Below are 24,683 nucleotides of genomic sequence, written 5' to 3' on the forward strand. Positions count from 1 at the left end.
GGAAAATCGTTGGTGAAAAAGTGTGCCCCTACTAGGAAGCTAGTGGAGAACCGGCCGTACGATGAAGTGGTTGGTGTTAGGTGAGTTTCCAGCGCCGTTTCGTCCCCTTAGCGTGTTGCGTAAGGAGGGGCTACAATTGTTTCGCTTCTTACAGCATTTGCTGTTGTGGTGGCTACGGGTTGGGCCCAGGGGACCGTGCCGAAAAGTGTCTTCGTGGGTACCGGAAAGGAGGAATATGTGTACCAGTACGTGCTCGATGTGACGACCGGCGTAGTGGAACCGGAATACGGCTCGATGTACCGTGTGAAGGCTGATCTGCACGTTAGTCCAGGTATGGGTCGCGTAGCGCTCTTCAATGATCACCTCTGTTAAGGATTTGCGTTATTGTTTCGATACAGATCCGAACGGCAATGGTACGTTCGTGCATTTTGTTGACCCCAAGGTTTTCCTCTACACGGGCCCACTACCGTTGCCGATGGAGCCGACGGCGGAAAACTACACCGAGTATGCCCAGCAAGCCGAAGCGATCGTGCAACCATTCTACATTACCTACGATAAGTTTGGGATGGCTCAGGAAGTGTTCACCACCAAGTCGGACGTCCTGTGGAGTGTGAACCTAAAGAAGGGAGTGGCGGCCATGCTGCAGCTTCCGATGGACAAGATTCCGACGAAAAAATTTGTCAAACCCGTTGTCTTCACTGAAGCAGAGGAAACCGTGTACGGTAAGGTGAACGTGACCTACGCCGTCCATTCGGACAATGATATGGTGCACGTGATCAAGACACCCGTCTACCAGACGTTCACGCAGCTTCCTTACGGTATCTACTCGAACGTTGAGCCGGAACACGTGTACCACAACTGGAGCGCGTGGAACTCGGTCCTGCCGGTGGTAGAATACGAACTTAGCATTTCCAACGATGGAGTCCAGGCGTATAAGGTGCACTCCGAAAGCACCAAGTACGTGCAACCGTTCACCGTCGAGGGTCAAAAGCAATTTGTGACGAGCAAACAGTCGCTGGTCTTCACACACACCACCTTTACTGTTCCGGCAACCAAGAAGTTTGAATTCAACAACTTCCCCGTAAGTGAAACGTTGCTACAGATCTGTTCCCATTGGTATTTTACGTTCTGAGTTTTCCTTTCCCAGATGTATCACTATGTGCACTACGAGACAGCGGAATCGGTGTTCGAAGAAACCTACCCAACCATTTCTACCATCACCCCAACGGTTGATGTTACTACCGTTATTCCTAAGGTTCAGGTGATGCTGTATGAAGCTGTTCAATACCTTCAGGTACGATTCACTGAAGAAACACAATTATGAGCTTATTTTCAACCAAAATTATTCGACTCTGCTCCTAGGAAAATCCTATCACGCACCAAGAAATCGATACGAAGCATGGCCTTGTGATCTCGCGCATCATCGAAATCTTGAAACCGTTTACCGTTGAAAACTATGGCCAGTTCTGGACCGTGCTGACAAAATCGACCACCCCGAAGGATCTGATGGCGGTGGACATTTTCTGCAAGGTGCTTCCTTCGGTGGGCACGAAATACTCGGTGCAGTTCGTAATGGACATAGTGAAGAACCACAAGGTGAAGGATTCCGTCGCCGCTGGTATGTTGTTTTCGCTGGGTGTCAATGTGCGCGCACCATCGATCGAGCTGCTGCACAGTGTGGAGGATTTTGTAAACTTTGAGTCGGTTGTCAAGCCGGAGGTAGCCCATGCCGCTATCCTTTCCTTCGGTACTATGATCTACAAGACGTTCCAGCACGATCAGCATTCGGTGGAGATCGAAAAGTACATTAAGGTGTACTACAAAAAGCTCAAGGAAGCGAAGACCTTCGAGGATCAGCTCGTTTGGTTGCACGGTATGAAGAACATCCAGCTTGGTACGGTTGGAGATCTGTTGGTCCCTCTGGTTAAGGGTGAACAGGTGCTTGACATGCAGTACGATCGTCATCTGCAGGTGCACGTTATCTATGCGTTGATGGAAATCAAGGAGCATGAGCATGATGCACTGTTTGAGATTGTCTTCCCTATCGTGATCGACGAGACAATCCCGGTCGAGTTGCGTGTTGCTGCGGTGAAGGTGATTATTTCGATGGAGGATGTGCACTACTGCTCAAAGGTGGTGGCCATTATGAAGGGTGAGAAGGATCCGCATCTGTATTCGTTCTTTGTAACCACCATAAGAAGTTTGGTCAACTCGGACGTGTACTTCGGAACCGACTTCTACCACTATTTGGAGCGTGTGGTTGAGCAGTTCGTACACTACGATCCTGCGGTTGAGACGAAATCTTTCTTTTATGATTACGTCGATGCCGGACAAAAGGTTGGCAGCATTATCCGCGGTAACATGATCGCCGATGTCAAACATAACAAGGTGAACCAGTTCTACGTAAGCTTCTCGCCGTACGTCATGGATCGCGTCTACGATCTCTACTCGGTATACGTGAAGTTTGAGGGCGTCCATAATCCACTCTCGCTGTTGTGGCCTAAGATTTTCAACGTTGATCCCAAAACGGTCAACGAACCGATCACCAAAAACTACGAAAACGTCCCGGTCCATGTTGAGTTTACATTTATGGCGAACGGCAAGGTAGTCTTTACGAAGCACTTCAACGAGGAAACGATCAAGCAGTTCTACACGCATACCTACCTGACAATCTTCAAGACGCTGCAGTATCAGTTCACGCATGTGCTAAATGTCGCCGATGTCGAGCTGTATACGCCCACTTTCGACGGTGTGCCCACAAAGATCGACCTCAAGCTACCATTGTTGACGCAGTTCAAGTACAACGTCGTTGTTCCGTCGACGACGAACCAGAACGAGGTGACCCTTACCGTCAATAGCTTCTTCCGCATGTGGGCGCACGGATACTACGGAGTATCGGTGTACAACCCGTTCGCCCTCACCTGGCAGGGAACTCGCCGTGTGCAGTCGTTCGACTTCAACGTTCCGCTAGTGTTCGATGTAATTTTCAACTTCCAACAAAACTCTTTCAAGTTCGTCTGGACCAAGCACTCGAACGAGGTGTTCAATGTGGTCGGTTTCAAGTCGCACGTTAAGACGCAGGTTTATGCTAAGCCCGAAACGGAGGTGGACTACCTCAAGGTGACCTGTCCGGTATGTCACCAGTACGATACGACTACCGCTCATCCGGTGCCAAAGAAGAAGGACGTCGTGTTGTACGAATCACACTCCAAGTACACCGGAATTCACTTCTATCTGTCCGTCTTTGACGTGGAGGTTCCTCCGACTGTGAAGTACTACAAATCGGTCACCGACGTGCTCACGTCAGAGCTGTTCCATGAGCTGGAGCGTGTCACCGTATTCGACTTTGTTGCAAAATATTTCACCTGGTTCTACACGACCGTTCTTCCACCCCAACCGACCACCTTCGGTGTCATGGGCTATGTTAATCCGTGCAAGATGTATCCGTTCGATAAGGTCGAGTTTAGCTTCAAGGTAGACAGCGATGTGCTGCCGCACAAACTATGGACCACTCCGGACCATCGCCAGTACGTGAAGATGACGGCAATCTTCAAGAAAACAGACGTAGTCGTTAACCACTGGGACGTCAATGTGTACTATACGCACGAACATGGAACTTACTTCAAGACGGTCAACGTGCAGATCACCCACCAGACACCGGGTGAGAAAAACATGAACATTTGCATAGATTTCGTGAAGAATGTGGCACCGGAATCAGTAACTGGAAAACTGATGTACTTCCATGGATATTCGTACGATCACAAGTGCGTCAAGGATGATATGGTCATGTCGATGGAATGGACCGGTGTACAGTCTGATGTACAAAAGAATATCACTCACCACCCATACACCCCATCGTACCATACCGTGCCGACGTACTACTACCAACAGTGCATACCTCGTGTGCTGCCCTTGTTCGCGGATTACTCTGTGCCGGTTACGTACGAGTGTGCGGACGTGTACACCACTGTTCGCAAGTATCATTACACGGTTGACTATCAGCACGTGCATCCGGTGTACATTGACTTCGTCAAGCCCTTCTGGTTCTCGGTGAAACATGTTGTGCCGTCGTACTATCAGGACATCGAGCAGTTCCACTACGTTCCAGAAAACCGTTTTGTCGTCGACGTTGAGTATCCGATGTACTACTCCTACCCCGTTGTGGATGTCGTGGTTAAGTCCGCCTACGAAACGGTTGCCTTCGATCATGTCCCGTACTACGATTGGGTTTGGATGTTCCAGCCGGAAAGCACCGTTTTCACCAAGTAAGAAAACCACATGGTACATTCAGGAAATATGCAAAGATCTCTTATGTTCTCTCTGTGATCTTCTCGTACTAGGTACTTTGATGTGATGAAATCGTATGGTTACGTTGACAACTGCGTGGTGAATCCCGTCTATGAGTACGCCCCGTACCACTATGACGTGGCGAAGACGCCGGTCTACAACGAATGGATCATGTACGCTTCCGATCACCCAGCGACCTACACCTGGGCCGTTTATGTGCAGAAATTGGAGAAGAACTTCGTTGTAAGCTAACAAAACTTTCTCTTGACGTTTAATGACTCTATCATTCCCTCTTTAAATCCCCTATTCTCGTAACTTTATTGCAGGCTTTCAAGCTGGTCCTCAACGGCCACAGCATTGTGGTGCAACCTGTCTTCGGCAAGCACGTGGAAAACACCACCACCAAATACACCTTTACGGTTGATAGCGAACTGATGCACGCCCTCGAATATGGCAGTGTTGAGACCTATCCGTTCAAATACTTCTATGTCTACGATACCGTCGTATTTGTCGTACCTAATGTTTCTTTGTATGTTGTATACGATGGACACCAGGTGAAGATCGAAACGGCAAAAACAGAAAACGTTACCTACTACGGCCAGTGCTACGAGAAATGAAGTTATCCAGTGTCTCCAATGTTATTTGGCTAAAAATGAATAATCAATCTTTTCATTTCAAAACTACTTCGTGACCAATAAACGTTCAATAAATGTTCAATGAAATTAAACATTTTATCTTTCTTTTCGTAACCCTTAGACCAGGGATGTCAAACATACAGCCCGCGGGCCACATGCGGCCCGCACGAACATCGGATCCGGCCCGCGACACCTTTGAAGCAATACATCGAAAGTTTGGATCTTTGAGTATTAGCTTTTGTTTGAATAGAATTTTTTTTGTTGAATTGAATGAATTGTAAGAGAACTGAACGAACGTTAATTTCAACAATTTCTATAAGAAAGTGATATACAACTTTGATCCACATCACGCCGAAATATTGCGGTTGACAAGAGCAAAGATTTCACACAGATTTTCGAGACAAGCGAATAAATAGTGTTCATACAAAACAAACGTCATGAACTACAAGAGCATTTCAAATAAAATAACAGATGTGGAGCAATAAGTTAGCTGTAGTAATAACGCACATTTACTGTTTTGAAATCTTTACCAAAATACACATTAGTGTTAAAGTTAAAAAATTTATCCTTTACTGAAAATTGTAAATTTTACAAGAAGAAATAAAATATTTTAAAAATTTGAAGGTGTTAAACACGATTGACTGTTTGGATCAAACCACATTGATAAGAACATATTTTCATCAATCCAATCAATTTTACGTTTTGGCCCGCGAACCTATTTTGGGGCGAAATGTGGCCCGCGAGGTCAAACGAGTTTGACACCTTTGCCTTAGACCTTCAAAACGAACCAGTTAGTTTTCTTTAATGACAATCCATATTGGTCCCACCCCCGAAAACCTCAAAACTGTATTCTTATCCATAACCAGAGATGGATTAATCTATACCGGGCCCCAAGTGGTTTAGTAATCGGAGCCCTCCAGACATTTTTATGCCTCAAATATATCTGAACTAAAAACTAAAGATGTAAAACTTATCTGTTTTATAAGAGCTTGCACTTAATTATACATGTTTTCACTATTGTCATACAGTTTTTATGTTTATTAATAGGAATAAATTCTATAGTAGTTTACAAATTCTAAGAAAGCGCTTGGGATATAGCAAGAGAACAATTTTAAAAATTGCTATAGTTCGAACTCGTTTTTATTGTTCTATAATTTCCAATCGGATTTCGATTCAGATTTGGTTTTGAATCATTTCTATAGATTCATCAACAGTATGACGTGATACGTAATTCACATTACCTTATGCATTGCAGACTGTTAAATATGAAACTTTAAATATTTATCATATTCACCTAAGCAATCTACACATGCAAAAACATGTCCCAAACTATACAAATCTTGCTTTCCATTACGGCATCCAAATACCCTACCGTGACGACATAATACTATTCTATTAAAAACTTCTCGTTTTAATACCTTTCTTATTCCCCTTTCGTTCTTTTTTACTTCTTTTAACAAATTCAAATCTATTTTACTGCTAAACCAAGATCTAATTTGTAAAGCTCAAAGCTACCATAAAAGGTAAAGATTAGACCGAAACAAGGCAAAGAAACATATTCTACCAAGGCTTAAGAAAATTAACAAAGATAAAGCAATATCAAAGAACACTCAAAATCTAACAAGATAAAATATTTTTGATCTCGCTCGCTATGCATGCCCAAAAGTGAAAAATATAAGTGGGAAATAATTGAGGGTATTTTAATTGGGAGGACGGAAACGATACGAACTGTCAGATTTCTCGTCGCGGTCCCATACAAAAGGTAAACAACACTTTGAAAAAAGCGAAAAAATGGCTGGCCGTCTCGACGATCCAAAACGACACCACCTACGTGTCGAGACGATGCGCGGAAACAAAACGACGCGGCTAGCCATTTTTTCGCTTTTTTCAAAAATGTTGTTTACCTTTTGTATGGGACCGCGACGAGAAATCTGACAGTTCGTATCGTTTCCGTCCTCCCAATTAAAATACCCTCAAATATATGGGTTCTAAAGTTTTCATACTGGGGCTCCCTAATGCTCCCCCCCCCCCACCCCCTCCTTGCGGCCGCTCAGCCTGCTCATAGCTAGATCCACCTCTGTCCATGGCTGAGTTTGATTGACAATCACATTCTATCCTATAAACTCAACAATCAATTATTATCACTGCGCACTGCGATAACGCAGTTCACAATCGATCTCGATATGTAATACGCTGTTCAGCATCCTGTTTTTTTTTCTTTTCATTCATATTAAACCATCAAATTCACCTCTCCTTATCTCGTTTTCTAGATATCTGGCAATAACTTACTTGAAATCCCCAGCCCAAGCATCGTTATAAAAGCAAGGGCCCATTCGTCGAGCTAGCTTCTGTCGGTTACGTTTGTTCAATCGAAAATGGTCTTCAAGTCGGCTTTTTTACTACTCTGTTTAGCGGCCGGATTGCTCCAGGGTGAGCAGGTCCGGTACGACAACTATCGGGTGTACGAGGTAGCCATTGCCAACCAGCAGCAGCTGGAGGTATTCCAGCACTTGGAGCGATACCCAGATGGAGTGAGTGTGATAAGAGCGTTGTAAAAATCCAGTGGAAAGTAACACTTATGTTAAAAACACTCATTACACTTCGTTTCAGTATCTCTTTTGGGAATCTCCCGTGCAAACGAACATGAAAGTTAACATTGTGGTGCCACCTCATAAGTTTGCCGAGTTTGAAGAGCTAAGTGGTCACCTGGAAGTCGCTAGCCGTCTAAGAATTCCGAATCTTCAACAGTAAGATATCTTCCAGACTGCTTTACAAGGAATGGGCAACTTTTTATTTATTCCAACCTTCATACAGGCTCATTGATGAGGAAAGTCCGAAAAAGTCACGACGTGCGTTTGGCTGGGAGGAATATCAAACTCTGGAAGATATCTATACCTGGATCGACGAACAGGTCGCTCAGTATCCGACCATTCTGACGGTGGAAACCATCGGTCGATCGTACGAGAATCGTGAAGTGAAAGCGGTCAAGATGTCGTACAAGTCTGGTAACCCGGGAGTTTTCATCGAAGCTAACATTCACGCACGCGAATGGATTACGTCCGCCACCGTAACGTGGTTGATCAACGAGTTCCTTACCTCCACTGACCCCAACGTGCGTGATCTGGCGGAAAACTACGACTGGTACATCTTACCGGTGGTGAATCCCGATGGTTTCCATTATACCAAAACGACCAACCGTTTGTGGCGCAAGAACCGCTACCCACACAGTGTGCTCTGCTACGGAGTGGACATGAACCGCAACTTCCCCGGTCACTGGATGGGTAAGGGTGTCAAACATACTCAAGCAACGTGATCAGTAGCGGTAGTTATAGGCTTGATCTTTATTGTTTCTCAGAGGGTGGTGCATCGGCGATCCCATGTTCGGACACTTTCGGTGGACCTGAGGCTGGCTCGGAAATTGAAACGCAGAATATCATGAACTACTTCATCAGCGTCAAGGACAACATCCATGCCTATTTGTCGTTCCACTCGTACGGTCAGTACATCCTCTTCCCATTTGGTCATGAAGGAGCGGAGTATTCCGAGAATTACTATGACATGATGGAGATGGGCGAAGCTGCAGCTGTTGCAATCTATAACCGATTCGGTACCCTGTACGAAATTGGTACTACATCCGATGTTTTATGTACGTAGCAGTTCGCTTCCATAGATCATGCAACCATGACATTGAAATTAATTCACCCTCAATCCAAACAGATATTGCCTCTGGATCTTCACCCGACTGGGCCCACGGTACGCACGGTACTCCGGTGGCTGCGACCTTCGAGTTCCGCGATAATGGTTACCACGGATTCATCCTACCTCCGGATCAAATTTTACCAAACGCAATGGAAGTGCTCGATGGGTTGGTTGCTTTCTTCCGCAAGGGGAAGGATATTGGCTACTTCACCGTCTAATCGTTCGGGATCGATTGTGTTTTATTATTATTTCCACCATCGTAGCCCACACACCGAGTCATCATTGTAAGCGATAAGATTAGCGTGAAAAGCTGTTGGCGTGATACGTAAACAATAAACATAGCTCATTGATTGTTGCACAATACGACCCATAGATTCGAATCATGGTGTTATAATTATCAGCTCTAATGCTACCGTCTTTCCTTCATGATTGTACTACTAGTCATGCGTACTTGACTGTGATGTCGTACTGATAACCCATCCTGGTACAAACCAACGATTGATAACCCACTAATAACGATCAATGAACACGTGAACCGTCGTGACATCTTCTACTGGAGATACAAATCAGATCAAGTTTACAACTGTGGGAAAAATTGTTCCCAGTATCATTGGTATACTACGATAAGGCTAACGAAATAAGAGTTTTCCTGACCCAAAAACGACCACCAAAATGAGTATAAAAGATAGCTACCGGTAGGTTTCCTTTCACTTGTCACCCAGCAGTCCATAATGTTTCGAAACAGTTTTATTTTACTCGCGTTACTTTTCCTAGCCGCAAGAAGCGAGCTAGTTCGATATGATAATTATCATCTCTATCGAGTGGAGATTGCGACCCAAGAGCAATTAACTGTGTTGCAGCAAGTGGAGCTTTACGGAAATGGAGTAAGTTGAGGCCTAAGAGCTGGAGAGCTGTCGCAGAAAGAAATGGTCATTAACGGTATTCGTTTAGTATCTCTTTCTCGATTCTCCCGTGCAAAGTCGCATGAATCTAAGCATTCTAGTGCCACCTCACAAATTGGATGACTACCGACAGCTGGAGAGAAATTTACACCTTAGATCCCGACTAGCTACGCCCAACTTTCAATCCATCATCGACGCGGAAAATGTTCCCCGCAAGGCGAAACGTAGCGAGGGTTTCGGATGGGAAGAATATCAGTCTTTGGAGGCCATTTACGAATGGCTCGACGAATTGGCCGCTCAATATCCATCGGTGCTATCCGTCGAAAGCATTGGCCGCACGTACGAAGGTCGTGAGATGAAACTGGTTAAGCTGTCTCAACAACCCGGCAATCCGGGAATCTTTCTCGAGGCCAATATTCATGCCCGTGAATGGATCACCTCGGCAACCGTCACTTGGCTGCTGAACGAGCTGCTTACATCACAGGACCCGGCGGTGCAGGAGTTGGCAGTCAACTACGACTGGTACATACTCCCCGTCGCCAATCCGGACGGTTTTCATTACACCAAGACGACCAATCGTTTGTGGCGTAAGAACCGTTACCCACATACCGTCCTATGCGCTGGGGTCGATCTGAACCGGAACTTCCCTTACCACTGGATGGAAGGCGGAGCATCCGCAGTGGCCTGTAACGATATTTTCGCCGGACCGGAACCTGCCTCGGAGATTGAGACAAAGAATACGATCGCGTACTACGAAACGATCGTCGATCGAATTGAGCTGCACCTGCAGTTCCATTCGTATGGTCAGTACATTCTTCTACCGTACGGCTACCAGGATGCTGACTATCCGGACAACTATTCTGACCAGATGGATATAGCTGAGGCGGCCGCATCCGGTTTTGCCACGCGCTACAACACACGGTACACGTTTGGAACGATCGCAGATGTGTTGTGTAAGTAATCAATTGGTTTTCTTCATTTCCAATTTTTGAGACATCACCCCATGAACGTTCTTCAAACAAAAATGTGAAACACTATTCACAATGTACTCCCCCTCTACAGATGTCGACTCTGGCTCTACTACTGATTGGTCTCACGGTTATCACAAAACCCCACTCTCGATGTGCTTCGAGTTTCGCGATAATGGCCCGTACGGGTTCGTCCTACCAGCCGACCAGATTATACCGAACGCTGAAGAGACCCTCGATGCAATGATAGCGATGCTGGCTAAGGCCAAAACAATGGGTTATTTCAACCGAACCTGAACGGCGCATAGATTCTGGATGCCGATCAATCATCCTATTGAACGGTCGTATTCTCCTGTTGTTTTCTACCTCCAAAACCCTAGCAGCACTTGAGAAGATAATCGTATCAAATGGGCTTACAGCACACCGCGCGAGTTGATAAGATGTAATAAAATTTCACAGCTTCACAGGAGCTCCTTCTGTATGTCACTTATTAGTAGCCCAGACGGGTTTTGTGATTGAGCATGGAAATAAAAATTTCCTCTGTGTTTTTGGTGGCGTGTGCGTTGGCTTTGCTAGCCACCGTAGATGGGAAACTTCGCTATGAAAACTATGGAGTGTACAAAATCGATATCACGAACGCTGATCAGCTGACCTTACTTCAAAGGCTAGAATCGTCGCCGAATGGGGTATACAAGAAAAAATTGTAAAAATTACAACCGATAATAGTAACTACAAATTTCTACTGCCTACAGTATACGTTTCTAGAGTATCCTGCTCAGGTGAACACGAGCGTGGAAGTTGTGATTCCACCGAGCGAAAAGTTTAGCGCAGACAGACTTTTCAAGAAGCACAGCATCGGATCAACACTGCTTACGTCCAATCTAAAACAGTACTACAAGCAGTTCGCATATCCGGCAGCAGAGATATTTAGGCAAATTTTTTCATTCTAGGATACTCGATAAGGAGCGTCCGTCCCGCAGGAAGCTGGAGGGCTTTGGTTGGGATGATTACCACACGCTAGAGGAAATCTACGAATGGATCGACGAAATGGTATCGCAGTACCCGTCGGTGCTGTCGGTGGATACGATCGGTCAAACGTATGAAGGCCGGGACATGAAAGTAATCAAGCTTTCGTATAAATCCGGCAACGTGGGTATTTACATCGACGCAAATATACATGCCCGCGAGTGGATAACGTCGGCAACGATTACGTGGGTCTTGAACGAGCTACTTACGTCGGAAGAACCCAACGTGAGGTTTATCGCTGAAAACTACGACTGGTACATCGTTCCCGTGGCCAATCCGGATGGTTTTGCGTACACACATACCACGGTGGGGCATCGAGAAGAGTAAAAGATGCACTAGCGGTATGCGTAACTGAAACATTCTGTTTTTTTTTTCCTCTAGGAACGTCTGTGGCGCAAAACCAGAACTCAGCATAATCTACTTTGCTATGGGACAGATCCGAACCGAAATTTTAACTTCCAGTGGAACAGTATGTTTCTTCGTTCTGCTTCTTTAGCATACGCACACATATTGTTTCTGTTTATCTTGTTTCTGTAGATGGAGGAACTTCAACAACACCCTGCTCGGATACCTATTCAGGCCCGGCACCAGAATCCGAGGTTGAAGTAAGCAATTTGACCACTTTCATCAGATCGATCGCCGCCAACGTCAAGCTGGCATTGTCGATTCACTCTCGCGGCCAGTACATTCTGTTTCCATTTGGTTACACTAATGCACCAAGAGCTTACAACTACCAAGACCTGCTGCAGGTCGGACAGCGGGCCTCAGTTGACATGTACAAGCTGTACAACAAACCCTACCGCGTGGGTACGACCGCAGATGCCCTTTGTAAGAACATATCCTTCTTCTACTATTTTGCTTAAGGAAACAGATTTTAGTGAGTCTCTACTTATTCTACTCCCCTACACAGATATTGCATCGGGTATCTCCGTTGATTGGGCATTCGCCGTCGGTGGAATCCCGTTGTCGTACACCTACGAGCTGCGTGATCAGGGAGAGTTCGGATTTATACTGCCGGCCGAGCAGATTGTACCGAACGGTGAAGAGTTGTTGGAAGGATTCATAGCCATGATTGACGAGGCCAGAGTGCTGGGATACATGTAATCGGGATGGATGATAGCATGCGCTAGTAGCAAACACAATAAAAAAAAAGTTTTTACAACTCTGTATCAGTATGCTATTTTTTATCTTATCAGACCGAAGATTTGCATTCATTATGTCATGGGCACGATATCGTTTGTTTGGGTTCCTTTTCCCAAGACCTTTTGATTTACAAGCGTTTGCTATGACTGACAAAAAACATCACTATCTAATAAATTGATGGGTTATTCACCTTCGCTAGCCGAAAATACAAGAGGTCTTTATAGTGCTCTTCTAGAGCATTCAAGCACTTGAAGGGAGCTAATTATGACGTAGCTCGACGTAGACGATATACAATCGCTCCACAATGAGGTTTGTTTGAATACAATAGGCATATCTACTTTCAAAAATCAATCAACACATCGCAAATTGCTTTATATTGCTAGTCGTAGATAGACCTACAAGGTTTATCTTATCGTTGACTGAATGCGTTGGATTTCCCGGTACTACAGAAATTGGTTCAAATACTATCTACCCGGGAGGCACACAACTTTTCGCTAATCATGATCAGCTTGCGTCACATAAACACACCCAGCTGATCGAAGATTCCATGGGGCTTGTACAGACTATTTGTGTTCTCAGGCTCCATTGAGCACCGTTTTTTGGTTATCAATCCCGAATTTGTACCACTGATTGTGCTTGACGCGTATAAAAGCGCTTTAGATGATCGCATTTGACAACGTTTCGGTCATTCTGGGCTACAGAGTGTGACACACAACAAGGACGATGTGGATCAAGCTTGCTTTCTTCGTACTGGCCGCCTGCGCCACCGGTGGCTCCGCCGAACAGGCCCGGTTCGACAACTACCGCGTCTATGAGGTTTCCATCGACACCGCCCGGCAGCTGCAGGCATTGCAGCAGCTGGAACTGAACTCCGATGGATACAGCTTCTGGGAGTCGCCGGTGCAGACCAACATGCGGCTCAGCATCGTTGTGCCACCGCACAAGTTTGCCCACTTCGAGGAACTGTCCAAGGCACTGGCCCTTAAGACGCGACTGCAGATTGAGGACTTCCAGAAGTAAGTACCGAATAGCCGTAAATGTTGGAGGCCGTATGGAAAGCTAAAAACATCTTTGTGCTTTTAAATAACTTTTCCAGAGTGATCGATGCCGAGCGTCCGAACCGTAGCACTCGCGCTACCTTTGGCTGGACCGACTACTACACTGTCGAAGAGATCTATGCCTGGATGGACGAAATTGTCGCTCAGAACCCATCCATCCTGACCGGCACGGTGTACGGCAGATCCTTCGAAGGACGCGATTTGAAGGCTATCAAGCTGTCGCAAAAGGCCGGCAATCCCGGTATCTTCATTGAGGCCAATATTCACGCACGTGAATGGATCTCGTCCGCCACCGCTACCTGGCTGCTGAACGAGCTGCTCACCTCTACCAACCCGGCCGTGCAGGATCTGGCACAGAACTACGATTGGTACTTCATCATGGTGGCCAATCCAGACGGTTTGGCCTACACCAAGACCACCGTAAGTAATTGAAATGATTGATTGATTGAATGACTGTTTGATTGAAAACGTGAATGAACTGCCTACAGAACCGTCAATGGCGCAAGACCCGTCAGCCAGTGAACGACCTGTGTGTCGGAACTGACCCGAACCGCAACTTCGACTACTTCTGGATGAGTAAGTCAACGAATCGGCCTTCAGTTAGGTGTGACACAATTTTCACGCTCTACATTAATTTTTATTTTTATTCATAATTCCAACGATGAACCACAGACGGTGGAGCTTCTTCGGTACCGTGCTCCGATACTTTCGCCGGACCGGCACCATTCTCCGAGCCGGAAACGAAGGCTATGGCCGATTACTACGCAACCATTGCGGACAGAATCAACATTCAGTTCTCGTTCCACTCCTATGGTCAATACCTGTTGACTCCGTTCGGTTTTAGCGGAGCACCTCAGCCGTCCAACAACGCCGACTTGCAGCAGATTGCCACCGTAACGGCTGCCGCCATTCAGGCTACTTTCGGCACGCGTTACACCTACGGTAACAGTGCCAGCGTGCTGTGTAAGTTTGTGACAACAATATTCTCATCTCTTTATATTCGGATTTATTTTAAACTAATTAAAATTGTTCATATTTACACAGACGTCACCTCTGGAAGCACAGTCGACTACTTCGTTGGAGTCCATGGAACGAGGCTGGGATACACCTTCGAGTTCCGCGACACCGGAGCCACCGGATTCGTGCTGCCTGCCAATCAGATCATTCCTAATGGCCAGGAAACCCTTAATGGACTCATTGCCTTCGTCGCCGAAGCCAAGCGTTTGGGATACGTGTAAACGTTCAATTTATTTTATCCGCTACCCAATAAAGCACAACACAAAATTATCCCATTTGTCTTAGATCCTTAGAATGCTAGTTCCGCTGAGCTTGTGCCTTGAAATGCCGAATGTATGATGCCAACAGCTCGTCCATTTTGTAACCCTGCTTCGTTTCCAGGAGTAGCTTGGTCGAACCCATCATGCTGCCAAATTTCACGTGAAAATAGGTGTTGCCCGAACTCCAGAAGTTCAGCTCCGTGTAGCTGTAGCTGGACAGGACCTCCTTGGTGTGCGGTTCGATCAGATGGAAACCCAACCGATTGATGGCGACCAGCAGCGTTGGTGGTAGATTCGGATCCGTTGCTTGCTTTACCACGAAAAACGTCGAGCCAAACATCGGGAACTGTTGGACGATTTTGAGGAACGCTACTTTCGCGTCGCTCACCGATATGCCCTTGGTGGCGTCCACCTTGGCGATAATGTCTCGCTTCCAGTGATCGAGCTTCTGGAACCGCTCAACGTCCTTCGCCACCAACATCGGGAAGAAGTGGTTGAATGTTTTGCTCAGCAGCGCCAAGTCAGATACCTCAAACTGGGCCCAAAAAATGTACGCGGCGAGTTCAACTGCCTGCTCCTTGGTGAGTTGATAGTAGCCTTGAAGCAGCTTCGGTACCTCCTGGTGGAAGTGGAAAATATCGTCCGCATTGCTATCGCGCCCTGGTACCACGTTAATCCACAGTTTTTTCATGAAGAACAGCTGGTACTCGCACTGGATGCGATTATCGTTGGAACGCGACGGATGAGTTTCACGCATCCATTCCAGCAACTCGTAGATAAAATCGAAGATAAAGTAATCCTCTGGCATGGAGAATACCTTGTCCATCACCTTGATAAACAAACTAAAGCCTTCGCTCGATTTGAGCTCCAACCGACGCGTGATGGTATGAATCAGATCTTTCGTCTTCGTAGACGATTCAATCTGGAACGCCTCGTCCGTGTCGTCCGGGAAGTACACCTTATGGTAAACCTCTACTGTCCGGTAGCGGATCGCTTCCACCTCCACAATGTACGGTGGGAATTTTCTCGGTCCCACCTTCATCGTTTTCTGCAGTCGCAGCAAGCAGTCCGCTGCAATTGGATGCTTGCGAGAGCGCAAGAACAGGAACAACTCTTTCTGTAGGGACTGACTGGGAAGCATGACGCCAGTCGCAAGCCAAAGCAAGTCCCAACCACGCTCTTCGCTTATCTGAATCCTGTTCTCCGTCAGCTGGCGCATGATCTGGCAGTAGACCTCATCCCGCAGCAAGTCGTCTCCGAGAGCCGGTCCGAAGATCCTGCCAACATCGATTTGTTCCCGATTCTTCGGTAAATCTCCCATGTACTGAGCAAAAGAAGTTATATTTTAAATAAAAAACTACTGTAAATCATATTCAAAACAAACCAAATGAACGTCTCCTTACCTTCATGATAAAAGTAAAGATCATCACAGCGGTGTCACACTTTACGCGATCTTTCTGTATACGCTGCAGTAGCGGTGCCTTCATAGGATCCCGAGTATGTCGCCAGAGTTCCTCGACGGTGGACTTGCGCACACTGTTTATGCTCGTAGACGAAGACACGACCCTGCATAAAAAGATACTTCGGTAAAGACAATATCCAAAAGGATTAGAATATCGAATACTTACGAAATGGGGGTCCGAAAATGTTCCGCACCGTAACGCTGCAGGCTGTGCATCTTTTTACGCTGAATGGTGTTGTAAATTGGGCCGGCATGTTTCTTCGCTTTAACAGCATTTTCTCGCTGTAATTTAAATGTATTTTGTTTAAAATTAACTTGGTTATGAAAGAGAAACGAACAACCTAACGAACCTTGTAAAAATTCAGCACAATTCCAGATGGAGGCAGAATCGTGGGTAAAATGTAGATTGATTCTGTAGGGAAGTATCCCGCCTTACCGTTACATTCCCCATAGCCCCAAGTTGCGTCCTCCGCCATGATCGATTCTCCGGTGAAACCTTGCCCCAGAGAAATAAGATCTCCTTTCACCAGGGTCAGTACCGTTTCATCTGTTGTGTCAGATTTGTATTGTTGCACCACGACAGCATAGACGCTCTTCTTTTTCAGCTCGTCAATGATGTAGTTGACCAGATCGGAGATTACCTGAGCGTCAAACGTTTTGAAGCTAAACTCTTCGCCCTGTATGGTACCGATGTAGAGTGTGCCCACTTCCGTCTCGGCGTCCTCTTCGAAGCTCATCTGAACGATCTCGGGATAGGAAAGTTCCACCAGCACCTGCTCCTGTTCGTCCACGAAGAAAACCCCGGACCAGTTCACCGCAATGATGATGTTCGGTGACGCTAGCGATGGTCCTTCCGTTTGGACCGCCTCGAAGAACCGCGAAAACATCATACCCCAGGTAATTTTTGCGAACAGGACAATATCCTCCTTTGCAACAGCTCGCTGGAGGAACTCCTTCACACAGCGGCTTTTCTTGAACGCACTTTCGACCATCTGCACCCAACGGGACGCCGTTTCCGGTCGAAGGACACTTTTCGGTAGGAAATCTTTTAACCGTTCCTGTAGTGTCTTCGTGTTCAATTCGCTGCCGTACTCGGCGTAGTACTGCAGGGCGGCTAGCATCGCCAAATCCTTATCTGAATTGCTAACCAGTTCGCCTAAGTTTAGCCCCCGAACGATCTGCGCGTAGATCAACCCCGTCGCGATCGGATCGAGGGCTGGATCGTGCCATGGAGCGAATAGTTCCTTGCGGAAAAATACCTTCCACCCAGCCGCACGCTCACTTGCACCCTGTTCCTTTGCGTACTGCTCACAGTTCGACACGGCATCCATCAGGAACTCCCGGCCACTCTGCAGCGACAGCACCTTGTCTTGCATAGTGATGAAGATCGAGAAGCCGAAACGATCCTTCAGTCCAACGAGATCGGCTATGCGCTCACACAGTTCCCCGGCCGTGGTGGCAGAATCGGTCTCCACCGTTCTACTGCTACCGTCCATCAGGATCACACTGATCGGAATCGGTTGTTTCGTTTTGGTAGCCTGCAGCTCCAGCAGCGACGGTGGTTGACGCCGGGTTCCATTTTTCAGCGTGCGATCGAGCCGATGTTCACAGTACGGTGCGTACAGCTCGGGCCCATCGCGAATGAACGACCGGAGGTACTTTACGAACCGCTCGGACGGTGGGAAACATCCGACACACAGCGACAGCAGAATCCATCCTTTGGCGTGCGACGTGGCCGTCGGGTTGTTGGTCAACTGCTTGCAGATCTGGCAGAAGATTTCATCCCGCAGCTGCCGGTTGAGAATTCCGTGCCCGATGATGAAGTGCAGCTTGTCCAGGTTGGTGCTGCGACTGTTCAGGAACTCCTGGTAGTCCGTTATCTCCTCGTTGTTCTCCATGATCGACTTCAGCTCGTTCGGGATCTTCGATTTCTTCTTGAGCGTCTTGTGTATCATCTTGCGGTCGTGCTCCGACAGCGTCTCCTGGAACGCCTGGAAGTCCTTCGTCTTGGCAAAGTTACGGCCCAGTGTCACCGACACCCGCTGCATTACCGGTTTGTGCTTTAACTCTTCGCTCTCATCTTCGTACTTAGCATCCGCCATGTCCCCCATAAATCGTAGTATTGTTATCCACAGTGCCTAGTGTATTAATTTATTTTATAAATAAAACAGATAATTAAATAATCCACAACATTTCAATCACGATAACATCAATCCCAACTATCTCACCTGCGCGGATATGATATCGGCCGTACCGCTGAGATCGAGCAGCGAGGACTTAAGCTTACGCTTGCTGAACTGATAAGACGCATTGTTCGCGAAGTAGGTGGCCGCAAACTTGGCGAAATTGTAGTCCGATAAATCCTCACGGAAAGGAACCGACGCTGGCTCCACGTGCTGCTCGCTCTGTCCGGCTACTCCCACCGTCCTAGTGGAAGGATCACCATCCTAGTGGGAAAATTTATGAAGTCATTATTAAAGTCTACCCTTACTTCGTTGCTGTCTATCACGCGAACAAATGCAAAACATTTTATGTAAAAAAAAACAATAAAAACCGAATACAATTTGATAAATTTGGCAATGAAGTCATGCTAGGGGTACATTTTTATATATGATGACGATGTGTTATATACAGCAGACTTATGTACAGCGCATCAATGATCACCAATGATTATCTACCAATCAGTTCCCATCCCTTTGAACGGATTTCTTCAATTACAACTATATAAAGGGTGAATGTGCTGCTGATGAAGGACAAGTAGTGCAGGGTGTATGTGTCATCTTTGTTATTGAGCGATACCAAATGTATGTATGTTTGTAGGTGTACATTCGTGTATGTGTCATACCATTTGGTATTTGGGTTTTTTTATGATCCTTAACCTATCTTTACGATATCTACAAAAATTTACAACGCACCAGTTTTTTTCGCCCTAAAGCATTAATTACACTATAAAAGGTATGCGGAAACGAAACCTAAGGGAAGGTGTATCCAAATCGGAACGTGAGTCAGGGCGTTGAAGTGGGGGTTGAGGGTGAATTTTATTCATTTTCCTGTTCGTTTTTCTTGTTTTTTTTTTTGCCAAACGTCCTTGCTGATCAATCATCGTCTGTTAATAATTTCGCCTTGAGCCTCGATCCGATATCTTGACATGCGTGTAGGAATTGTCATGTACCGTAAGCTAAGGGCTTTAAAGCTGGCCGATAAGGACTGATATCGTACTGATTTATCAATCACTGGCGTGCTGTGTACGAGTTCGTTTGGTTCGTTCTCTTTTGGATAGGGTCCGTCGTCAGTCCGGATATGCCTTTGGACTGAAACGAAGGTGTTTTTTCCTAGAAGTACTGCTACACCGGAGCTTGCTATTGATCCGAATGCCTTTCTATGTTACATATTCGATACATTTCGCCATTCTTTACCTTTTCATAGAAATCGCATTTTTTTTCTATCCAATCAATTAACAGTGTTCTTCCTATAAGTCCGAGTTATTATGCAGTATTACGTTTATATACAAAATCTTACATGTTTTTATCGTTCCGATGTAAATTTGACTATTTATCATGCAGTATGTTCGAGCCATTATTTTTCACTAGAGATTAGCAAAGAGAGTGTCTCCTGTATTCTGGGTGTATTTACAAATATCTATTGAATATCCTCGTGCGTTCTTTTGCCTGCTTTATTACTTATGCTGATAATGGACCAATCCAACTATTATGTTGGATGTGTGTGTGGGTGTTTGTGAAGGTGTTGCTGTGCGTGTGTAGAAGAGCATTTGACCATTGACATGAGATAAACGACCCCAACAAAGAAGGCTAGAGCCTGGATGATTCGTAATAGTTAACCGGACGTGAAAGGAGCTTGGTCGGAATGATTTTCTTGTTACGACTCTTCTCCTCAAAGTACAGGCGCATTTTGCTTACGGCCAACGAAGGTTTCCGCTTCGGTACCGGCTCCGGGCTCGTAGTACCTTCCAGAAAACCGAACACGTCGTCCACAATCTTGTTATCCTCCTCGGGGTTGATGCTCGGCTGGGGTAGAACGCGTGCCGCCTTCCGGGACTCCTCCGCGTACGCCAGCTCTCTGTTCAGCTCATCCACCCGCAGCCGGTAGTTGTGTTCGGCATCTTCGCGCCAGCGGGCGTTGCCCGACTTCTTGAACTGGACTTCCTCGGTTCGCTTCCTGGCGATAATTTCGTTCATCCGCCGGGCCCTGTACGTAATCTTGTCTCGAAGGTTGCGGCGCGTTAGATACCCACGGCACTGGGCCTGCAGTTGCACGATGGCCTCCCGGAGCCTTCCGAAGGCGTACGTTTGCGAGCGCGATTTGATGACGGCCTGCAACCGTCGGTATCCGTTGCGCATCGTGAGGTAGTCGGCACGGTAGCCTCTGGCGCGCCAGTGCTTCTGGATTGTAATGGCTGCCTGGCGATACCGGCGGAGGTATCGCCAGAACAGGACCCTTCGGAAGGCGCGCTGTATAAGCACCACATAGTGCAAGTATACACGCGATCGTTCGGATTCCAACAGATAGTCATGGCTTTCCTTTAGGAACACCTTTGTCAAACCGAACTGGTAGTCGTCCGGGATACCGGCCAGCACCTTCCGACAGATGGCTTTGGTGGACTCCACACAGTCGACCCTGTGCGCTGGACCGATGCCAACGCCAAGGTGCCGGTAACGCTCGACAAACTCGCGGTAAGTGTGACGGATCGCGTAGCCCGCTTTTCTTATCTTGGCCGTCTCCATCATACCCGAGTATCGGAGCTGTCGCACGCACAGTGACTTGTCGATTATCTACAAACATAGAAAGAGATGTAAAGCTCACTGATTTGATGGTTCTTCAAGCCCACGGAAATGTGTTTCTTTTCCCGTCGGGGATTAGACACCGTTTATCATACCTTAGGTCGTTTGACGTCGTTTGGCTTAATGCACCTTATAAAGTAAGGATGGCATGACGATAGTGTACGCATCAGCGACTCGAGCGAATTGCGGAACTGAAGCGATAGCGTAATTGACCGTTTGGTCGTATCGAGCGAATCGTCTGTCCCGAACAGTGTCACCAAGTACTCACTGGTGCTCTTCGTCACCAGCTCCTTCAAGTCGGCACTGAACGAGTCACGGTTCTTCTCGAGGAAACCCTCCACCCGGTAGTAGACGACGCCGGCAAAGTGCTGCACGCCGAACGCGGGATCTTTGTCATACTTTGGCTTCACGTACACCGTCTTCGTGCCGTGGGTGGAGTGAAGCTTCGAGAGCATCGTTAGATCGGTGCCTTTCGGGAAGCGAGTTTCCTCATCGATGAGCGACATTAGGTTAAGCGACTTCATACCGATCATATCCAGAATCTCCTGATTATCGATAAAGTCGATCGTGGTCCAGTTGATACCTTCCCGTGCGTACTCCGTTTGTTCCATCTGGAATGAACACGTTACCTAAGTACGCCTACTTTACAATGACCCTGCAAGGACACGCATACCTTAAAGATGTGCTTCACGAAGAACTGCTGCAAGTTCTCGTTGGCATAGTTGATGCACAGCTGCTCGAAACTGTTCACCTCAAACTGCTCGAATCCAAAGATATCCAACACACCGATCGAGAGGCGTCCCTTCGCTGACGGCTTGTAGATCGTCTTGTTGATCTTGTCCACGATCATGATGAACAGCTTACCATAGATCGCCTTCACGAACGCGTCTCTCGCCTCCAGTGCCTGACTTTTGGCCAACTGCGACACGACACGCTCCCCATGGGCAATAATGGTCTTGTGCGTAAGGGCCGCTATCAGTTGGGGCTTGGAGACACCGAGCAGCACCGCAACCCGACCTACATTAACCGTATCATTTATCTCCACCGCATCGATGTTCTGCACTACCGTGGCCTTATACTTCACGTTGCCCAGGTGAAGGATCGCCGCCAGCAGAGTGAAGATGGATTGAATCTCCTGATCATCGAACGCCAGCACCTTCATGGCAGCGCGCACATCGGCAAACTCCTTCGCATCGTTTCGTCCCTCGCAAAGCAACGTTTGGCCGCTGGTCAGGTATGCGTAGGCCTTCGGAGCGTCCTCCAGGTCGAGCCGACGGCGTTCCTCCTTCGTCATGCCAGCCAGCATCGAGTAGAAGATGTGATAGTTCCGTTCGCCCTTGTTCTGGCGCACGATGCGTGACTTCTCCAGTAGGTACTGCTCGATCCGTGCACCCCCAATAACGCCCTCGGTCGTGAAGTGCACATCGATGTACTTCCCGAATCGGGACGAATTATCGTTGCGCATCGTTTTTGCATTACCAAACGCCTCGAGGATCGGGTTTGATTCGATGATTTGCTGCTCGATCCACGAGTGCTTGCCACTGGTCGCTGCCAGATATTGCAGAATCAGCTTCGTGCTTTCCGTCTTGCCCGCTCCCGACTCTCCACTGATCACGATGCACTGGTCACGCTTTTCGCGCTTCATCTCCTGGTACGCGCTGTCCCCGATGGCGAAGATATGCGGCGGCAGCTCACCCATCTTCTTGTCTCGATACAGGCTGATCTCATTGTACGTGTAGATCGGTAAGATCTCATACGGATTAATCGCGACCAGCATGCTACCGGTGTACGTCTAGGTACGAAATCATTTCAGCAAAACAATCGAAAGATAATATAATGTAAACAAAACCAACGGTGTAAACGGCGTTTGATTCACCTACATAAATCTGCTTCTGGCGGTATCGAACGATGAGATTACGCAGTATGGCGTACTCCTGCAGGTCACCGAGCGTTATCATGTCGTGCACCGTTTTCTGTGACGTCACGTGCATTGGTTTGATTATCTAAAGTAAATAAGGGGGTTGAGAGAGCGGGAGAGAGAAAAAAATACCCATTCAAGGTTTAAAAAAAAAGTTGGTGATGATCGACGAAACAAAAATTGCCTATACTCACCTCTTTGTCCTTGACCCAGAATTCCTCACCGTCGTCGTTGACCACCAGGGTTCGCCCTTCGTGCGTACGAAGAACTCGCCCGGCGTATGGCAGTTCGAATTCATCTTTGTTCTTTTGCTGCAGCCAAACCCATTCGCCCTGGATGATCAGATAAGCGATAAAAAAAGCCATCAGAAAGGGTTTACCATAGTTTAGTTAAAAAAAACAATAATCATCCCACGATTAGTAAAGATTAACTAAAATTGAAGACCTATATCTCAGGTACGTGCAGCAGCGCTTCTTGCAAGTCGGTACAAAGATTTTATATTTCGAGGAAATCGTTAATCTAATCGAGCTCAACCCTCTACGCAAGATAGGATTCGAAGATCCGGTTACCCCGTATCAAACGTCAGCACGGCCGTTCAATCATGTATGGCCATTTGTCATCCATCGATGAAGACGTTTTGGCACCAAACATACTTAAATTCACATTATATCAAGTTTTTATTCATTCGGCCAATGATAACGCTGATCTTCGATGAGCAAATAAATGCATACGCCTTTTTATCTGTCGCTTTAGTACTATTTTTAGTGTTTATATAATTTCAGTTTTTATCGATGCTTAATTCATAGAAATTGACCAATACATGATGTATCGAAACCGGATTAATTTCAAGTATATCTTTGATATCAGATTAACAGATATTGACTGGTTTACACGGCACCTACATTTCTCTACTATTATTTGTGAACATCAAACTTTCCAATTTCCAGGAAATAACAAAGTTCGATAATAAATCTTTGTGAACACACAGTCGCAGCAAAAGAGTCTGCCCTGTTTCATGTCTCTGGTTATTATTAAGGTTATATCGTAACATAACCGGCAGGGAACCTTCACGCCAATCAAACGTTCGTGGTATACACACCATCATGTCATGTTTCACCATTCAACACGGGCACTCTAAAATCGACGTCAGAGACCAAATAACAGACACAAACACACGCCCGCCATCCAAGATGAAACAGACCACTATCAAAAGTAATACTTATCATCTACCATCGACACCGTATTGTGGCCTATAATGGCCGTGGCAATTGTCTCCCGAAGTTGAACTCGTCATCAAAAAACCTCCCGCCACCATCACCCCATTTGAATCACCTGGCGGAAGTGCGTTCGACCGCCGTGGGGTACCCGTGGAGGCGCCTTATCCGTTACCCTTTCGCTTATCAATGAGTAATTCCGCAGGAATGTTTCTTCCTGTCGCGTTGCCGATACTTACAAGCTCCTCCTTTGAATCCATCGTGGCGAGCGGAAAATTTGAGTTTCTCTTAGCTC

At 46.7% G+C, this 24,683-nt stretch overlaps 5 protein-coding genes across 7 annotated transcripts; 4 read left to right on the forward strand and 1 right to left on the reverse strand.

The window, feature by feature from the left end:
- The first annotated feature begins 61 nt into the window (after positions 1-61).
- On the forward strand, positions 62-4,904 carry LOC131293507 (uncharacterized). The gene is made up of 7 exons (XM_058321584.1): positions 62-80; positions 155-331; positions 399-1,081; positions 1,148-1,294; positions 1,363-4,265; positions 4,341-4,530; positions 4,614-4,904. The coding sequence occupies exons 1-7, from the start codon at positions 62-64 to the stop codon at positions 4,902-4,904; spliced, it is 4,410 nt and encodes a 1,469-aa protein (XP_058177567.1).
- Positions 4,905-7,297: 2,393 nt separating this feature from the next.
- Positions 7,298-8,839, forward strand: LOC131281134 (zinc carboxypeptidase-like). Its single transcript, XM_058310388.1, has 5 exons — positions 7,298-7,453; positions 7,533-7,669; positions 7,737-8,203; positions 8,278-8,568; positions 8,640-8,839. The coding sequence occupies exons 1-5, from the start codon at positions 7,298-7,300 to the stop codon at positions 8,837-8,839; spliced, it is 1,251 nt and encodes a 416-aa protein (XP_058166371.1).
- A 513-nt stretch (positions 8,840-9,352) lies between these two features.
- LOC131281446 (zinc carboxypeptidase-like) lies at positions 9,353-10,788 on the forward strand. Its single transcript, XM_058310778.1, has 3 exons — positions 9,353-9,505; positions 9,573-10,476; positions 10,586-10,788. Exons 1-3 carry the CDS (start codon positions 9,353-9,355, stop codon positions 10,786-10,788), a joined length of 1,260 nt encoding a protein of 419 aa, XP_058166761.1.
- Positions 10,789-11,012: 224 nt separating this feature from the next.
- Positions 11,013-14,956, forward strand: LOC131293508 (uncharacterized). The gene is made up of 11 exons (XM_058321585.1): positions 11,013-11,177; positions 11,244-11,392; positions 11,442-11,823; positions 11,899-11,986; positions 12,055-12,345; positions 12,428-12,617; positions 13,380-13,676; positions 13,757-14,138; positions 14,207-14,294; positions 14,391-14,681; positions 14,763-14,956. The coding sequence occupies exons 1-11, from the start codon at positions 11,013-11,015 to the stop codon at positions 14,954-14,956; spliced, it is 2,517 nt and encodes an 838-aa protein (XP_058177568.1).
- A 76-nt stretch (positions 14,957-15,032) lies between these two features.
- On the reverse strand, positions 15,033-24,648 carry LOC131283058 (myosin-VIIa-like). Of its 3 annotated transcripts, none has more exons than XM_058312619.1 (11): positions 24,628-24,648; positions 23,369-23,506; positions 23,137-23,259; positions 21,930-23,048; positions 21,352-21,867; positions 20,362-21,247; positions 18,686-18,870; positions 16,808-18,595; positions 16,624-16,739; positions 16,399-16,561; positions 15,033-16,319 (listed from the first exon to the last, which is right to left on the reverse strand). In XM_058312619.1, the coding sequence occupies exons 1-11, from the start codon at positions 24,646-24,648 to the stop codon at positions 15,033-15,035; spliced, it is 6,342 nt and encodes a 2,113-aa protein (XP_058168602.1). The 3 variants fall into 3 exon arrangements, with proteins under 3 accessions (XP_058168602.1, XP_058168601.1, XP_058168603.1); XM_058312618.1 differs by having other exon boundaries at positions 18,686-18,873; XM_058312620.1 differs by having other exon boundaries at positions 18,686-18,840; positions 20,341-21,247.
- Between the last annotated feature and the right edge of the window lie 35 nt (positions 24,649-24,683).

The sequence above is a fragment of the Anopheles ziemanni genome, chromosome 2 (assembly GCF_943734765.1).
Source record: "Anopheles ziemanni chromosome 2, idAnoZiCoDA_A2_x.2, whole genome shotgun sequence".
In the NCBI taxonomy this organism is placed as follows: domain Eukaryota; kingdom Metazoa; phylum Arthropoda; class Insecta; order Diptera; family Culicidae; genus Anopheles; species Anopheles ziemanni.

What these genes read in the sequence shown, in the direction of transcription:
- LOC131281446 (XM_058310778.1), top strand. Translation starts at nt 9,353, where the DNA reads ATGTTTCGAAACAGTTTTATTTTACTCGCGTTACTTTTCCTAGCCGCA. An exon ending in TGGAGCTTTACGGAAATGGA is followed by an intron (nt 9,506 to 9,572) that starts GTAAGTTGAGGC and finishes GTATTCGTTTAG; the next exon opens with TATCTCTTTCTCGATTCTCC. An exon ending in AACGATCGCAGATGTGTTGT is followed by an intron (nt 10,477 to 10,585) that starts GTAAGTAATCAA and finishes CCCCCTCTACAG; the next exon opens with ATGTCGACTCTGGCTCTACT.
- LOC131281134 (XM_058310388.1), top strand. Translation starts at nt 7,298, where the DNA reads ATGGTCTTCAAGTCGGCTTTTTTACTACTCTGTTTAGCGGCCGGATTG. An exon ending in TGGAGCGATACCCAGATGGA is followed by an intron (nt 7,454 to 7,532) that starts GTGAGTGTGATA and finishes ACTTCGTTTCAG; the next exon opens with TATCTCTTTTGGGAATCTCC. An exon ending in CTTCCCCGGTCACTGGATGG is followed by an intron (nt 8,204 to 8,277) that starts GTAAGGGTGTCA and finishes ATTGTTTCTCAG; the next exon opens with AGGGTGGTGCATCGGCGATC.
- LOC131293507 (XM_058321584.1), top strand. An exon ending in AAGCTGTTCAATACCTTCAG is followed by an intron (nt 1,295 to 1,362) that starts GTACGATTCACT and finishes CTCTGCTCCTAG; the next exon opens with GAAAATCCTATCACGCACCA. An exon ending in AATTGGAGAAGAACTTCGTT is followed by an intron (nt 4,531 to 4,613) that starts GTAAGCTAACAA and finishes ACTTTATTGCAG; the next exon opens with GCTTTCAAGCTGGTCCTCAA.
- LOC131283058 (XM_058312618.1), bottom strand. Translation starts at nt 24,648, where the DNA reads ATGGATTCAAAGGAGGAGCTT. An exon ending in GTTGGCCGTAAGCAAAATGC is followed by an intron (nt 18,874 to 20,361) that starts GCCTGTACTTTG and finishes GGACGGTGGGAG; the next exon opens with TAGCCGGACAGAGCGAGCAG. An exon ending in TTGTGCTGAATTTTTACAAG is followed by an intron (nt 16,740 to 16,807) that starts GTTCGTTAGGTT and finishes TTTAAATTACAG; the next exon opens with CGAGAAAATGCTGTTAAAGC.
- LOC131293508 (XM_058321585.1), top strand. Translation starts at nt 11,013, where the DNA reads ATGGAAATAAAAATTTCCTCTGTGTTTTTGGTGGCGTGTGCGTTGGCT. An exon ending in TTGCGTACACACATACCACG is followed by an intron (nt 11,824 to 11,898) that starts GTGGGGCATCGA and finishes TTTTTCCTCTAG; the next exon opens with GAACGTCTGTGGCGCAAAAC. An exon ending in TGGCCTACACCAAGACCACC is followed by an intron (nt 14,139 to 14,206) that starts GTAAGTAATTGA and finishes AACTGCCTACAG; the next exon opens with AACCGTCAATGGCGCAAGAC.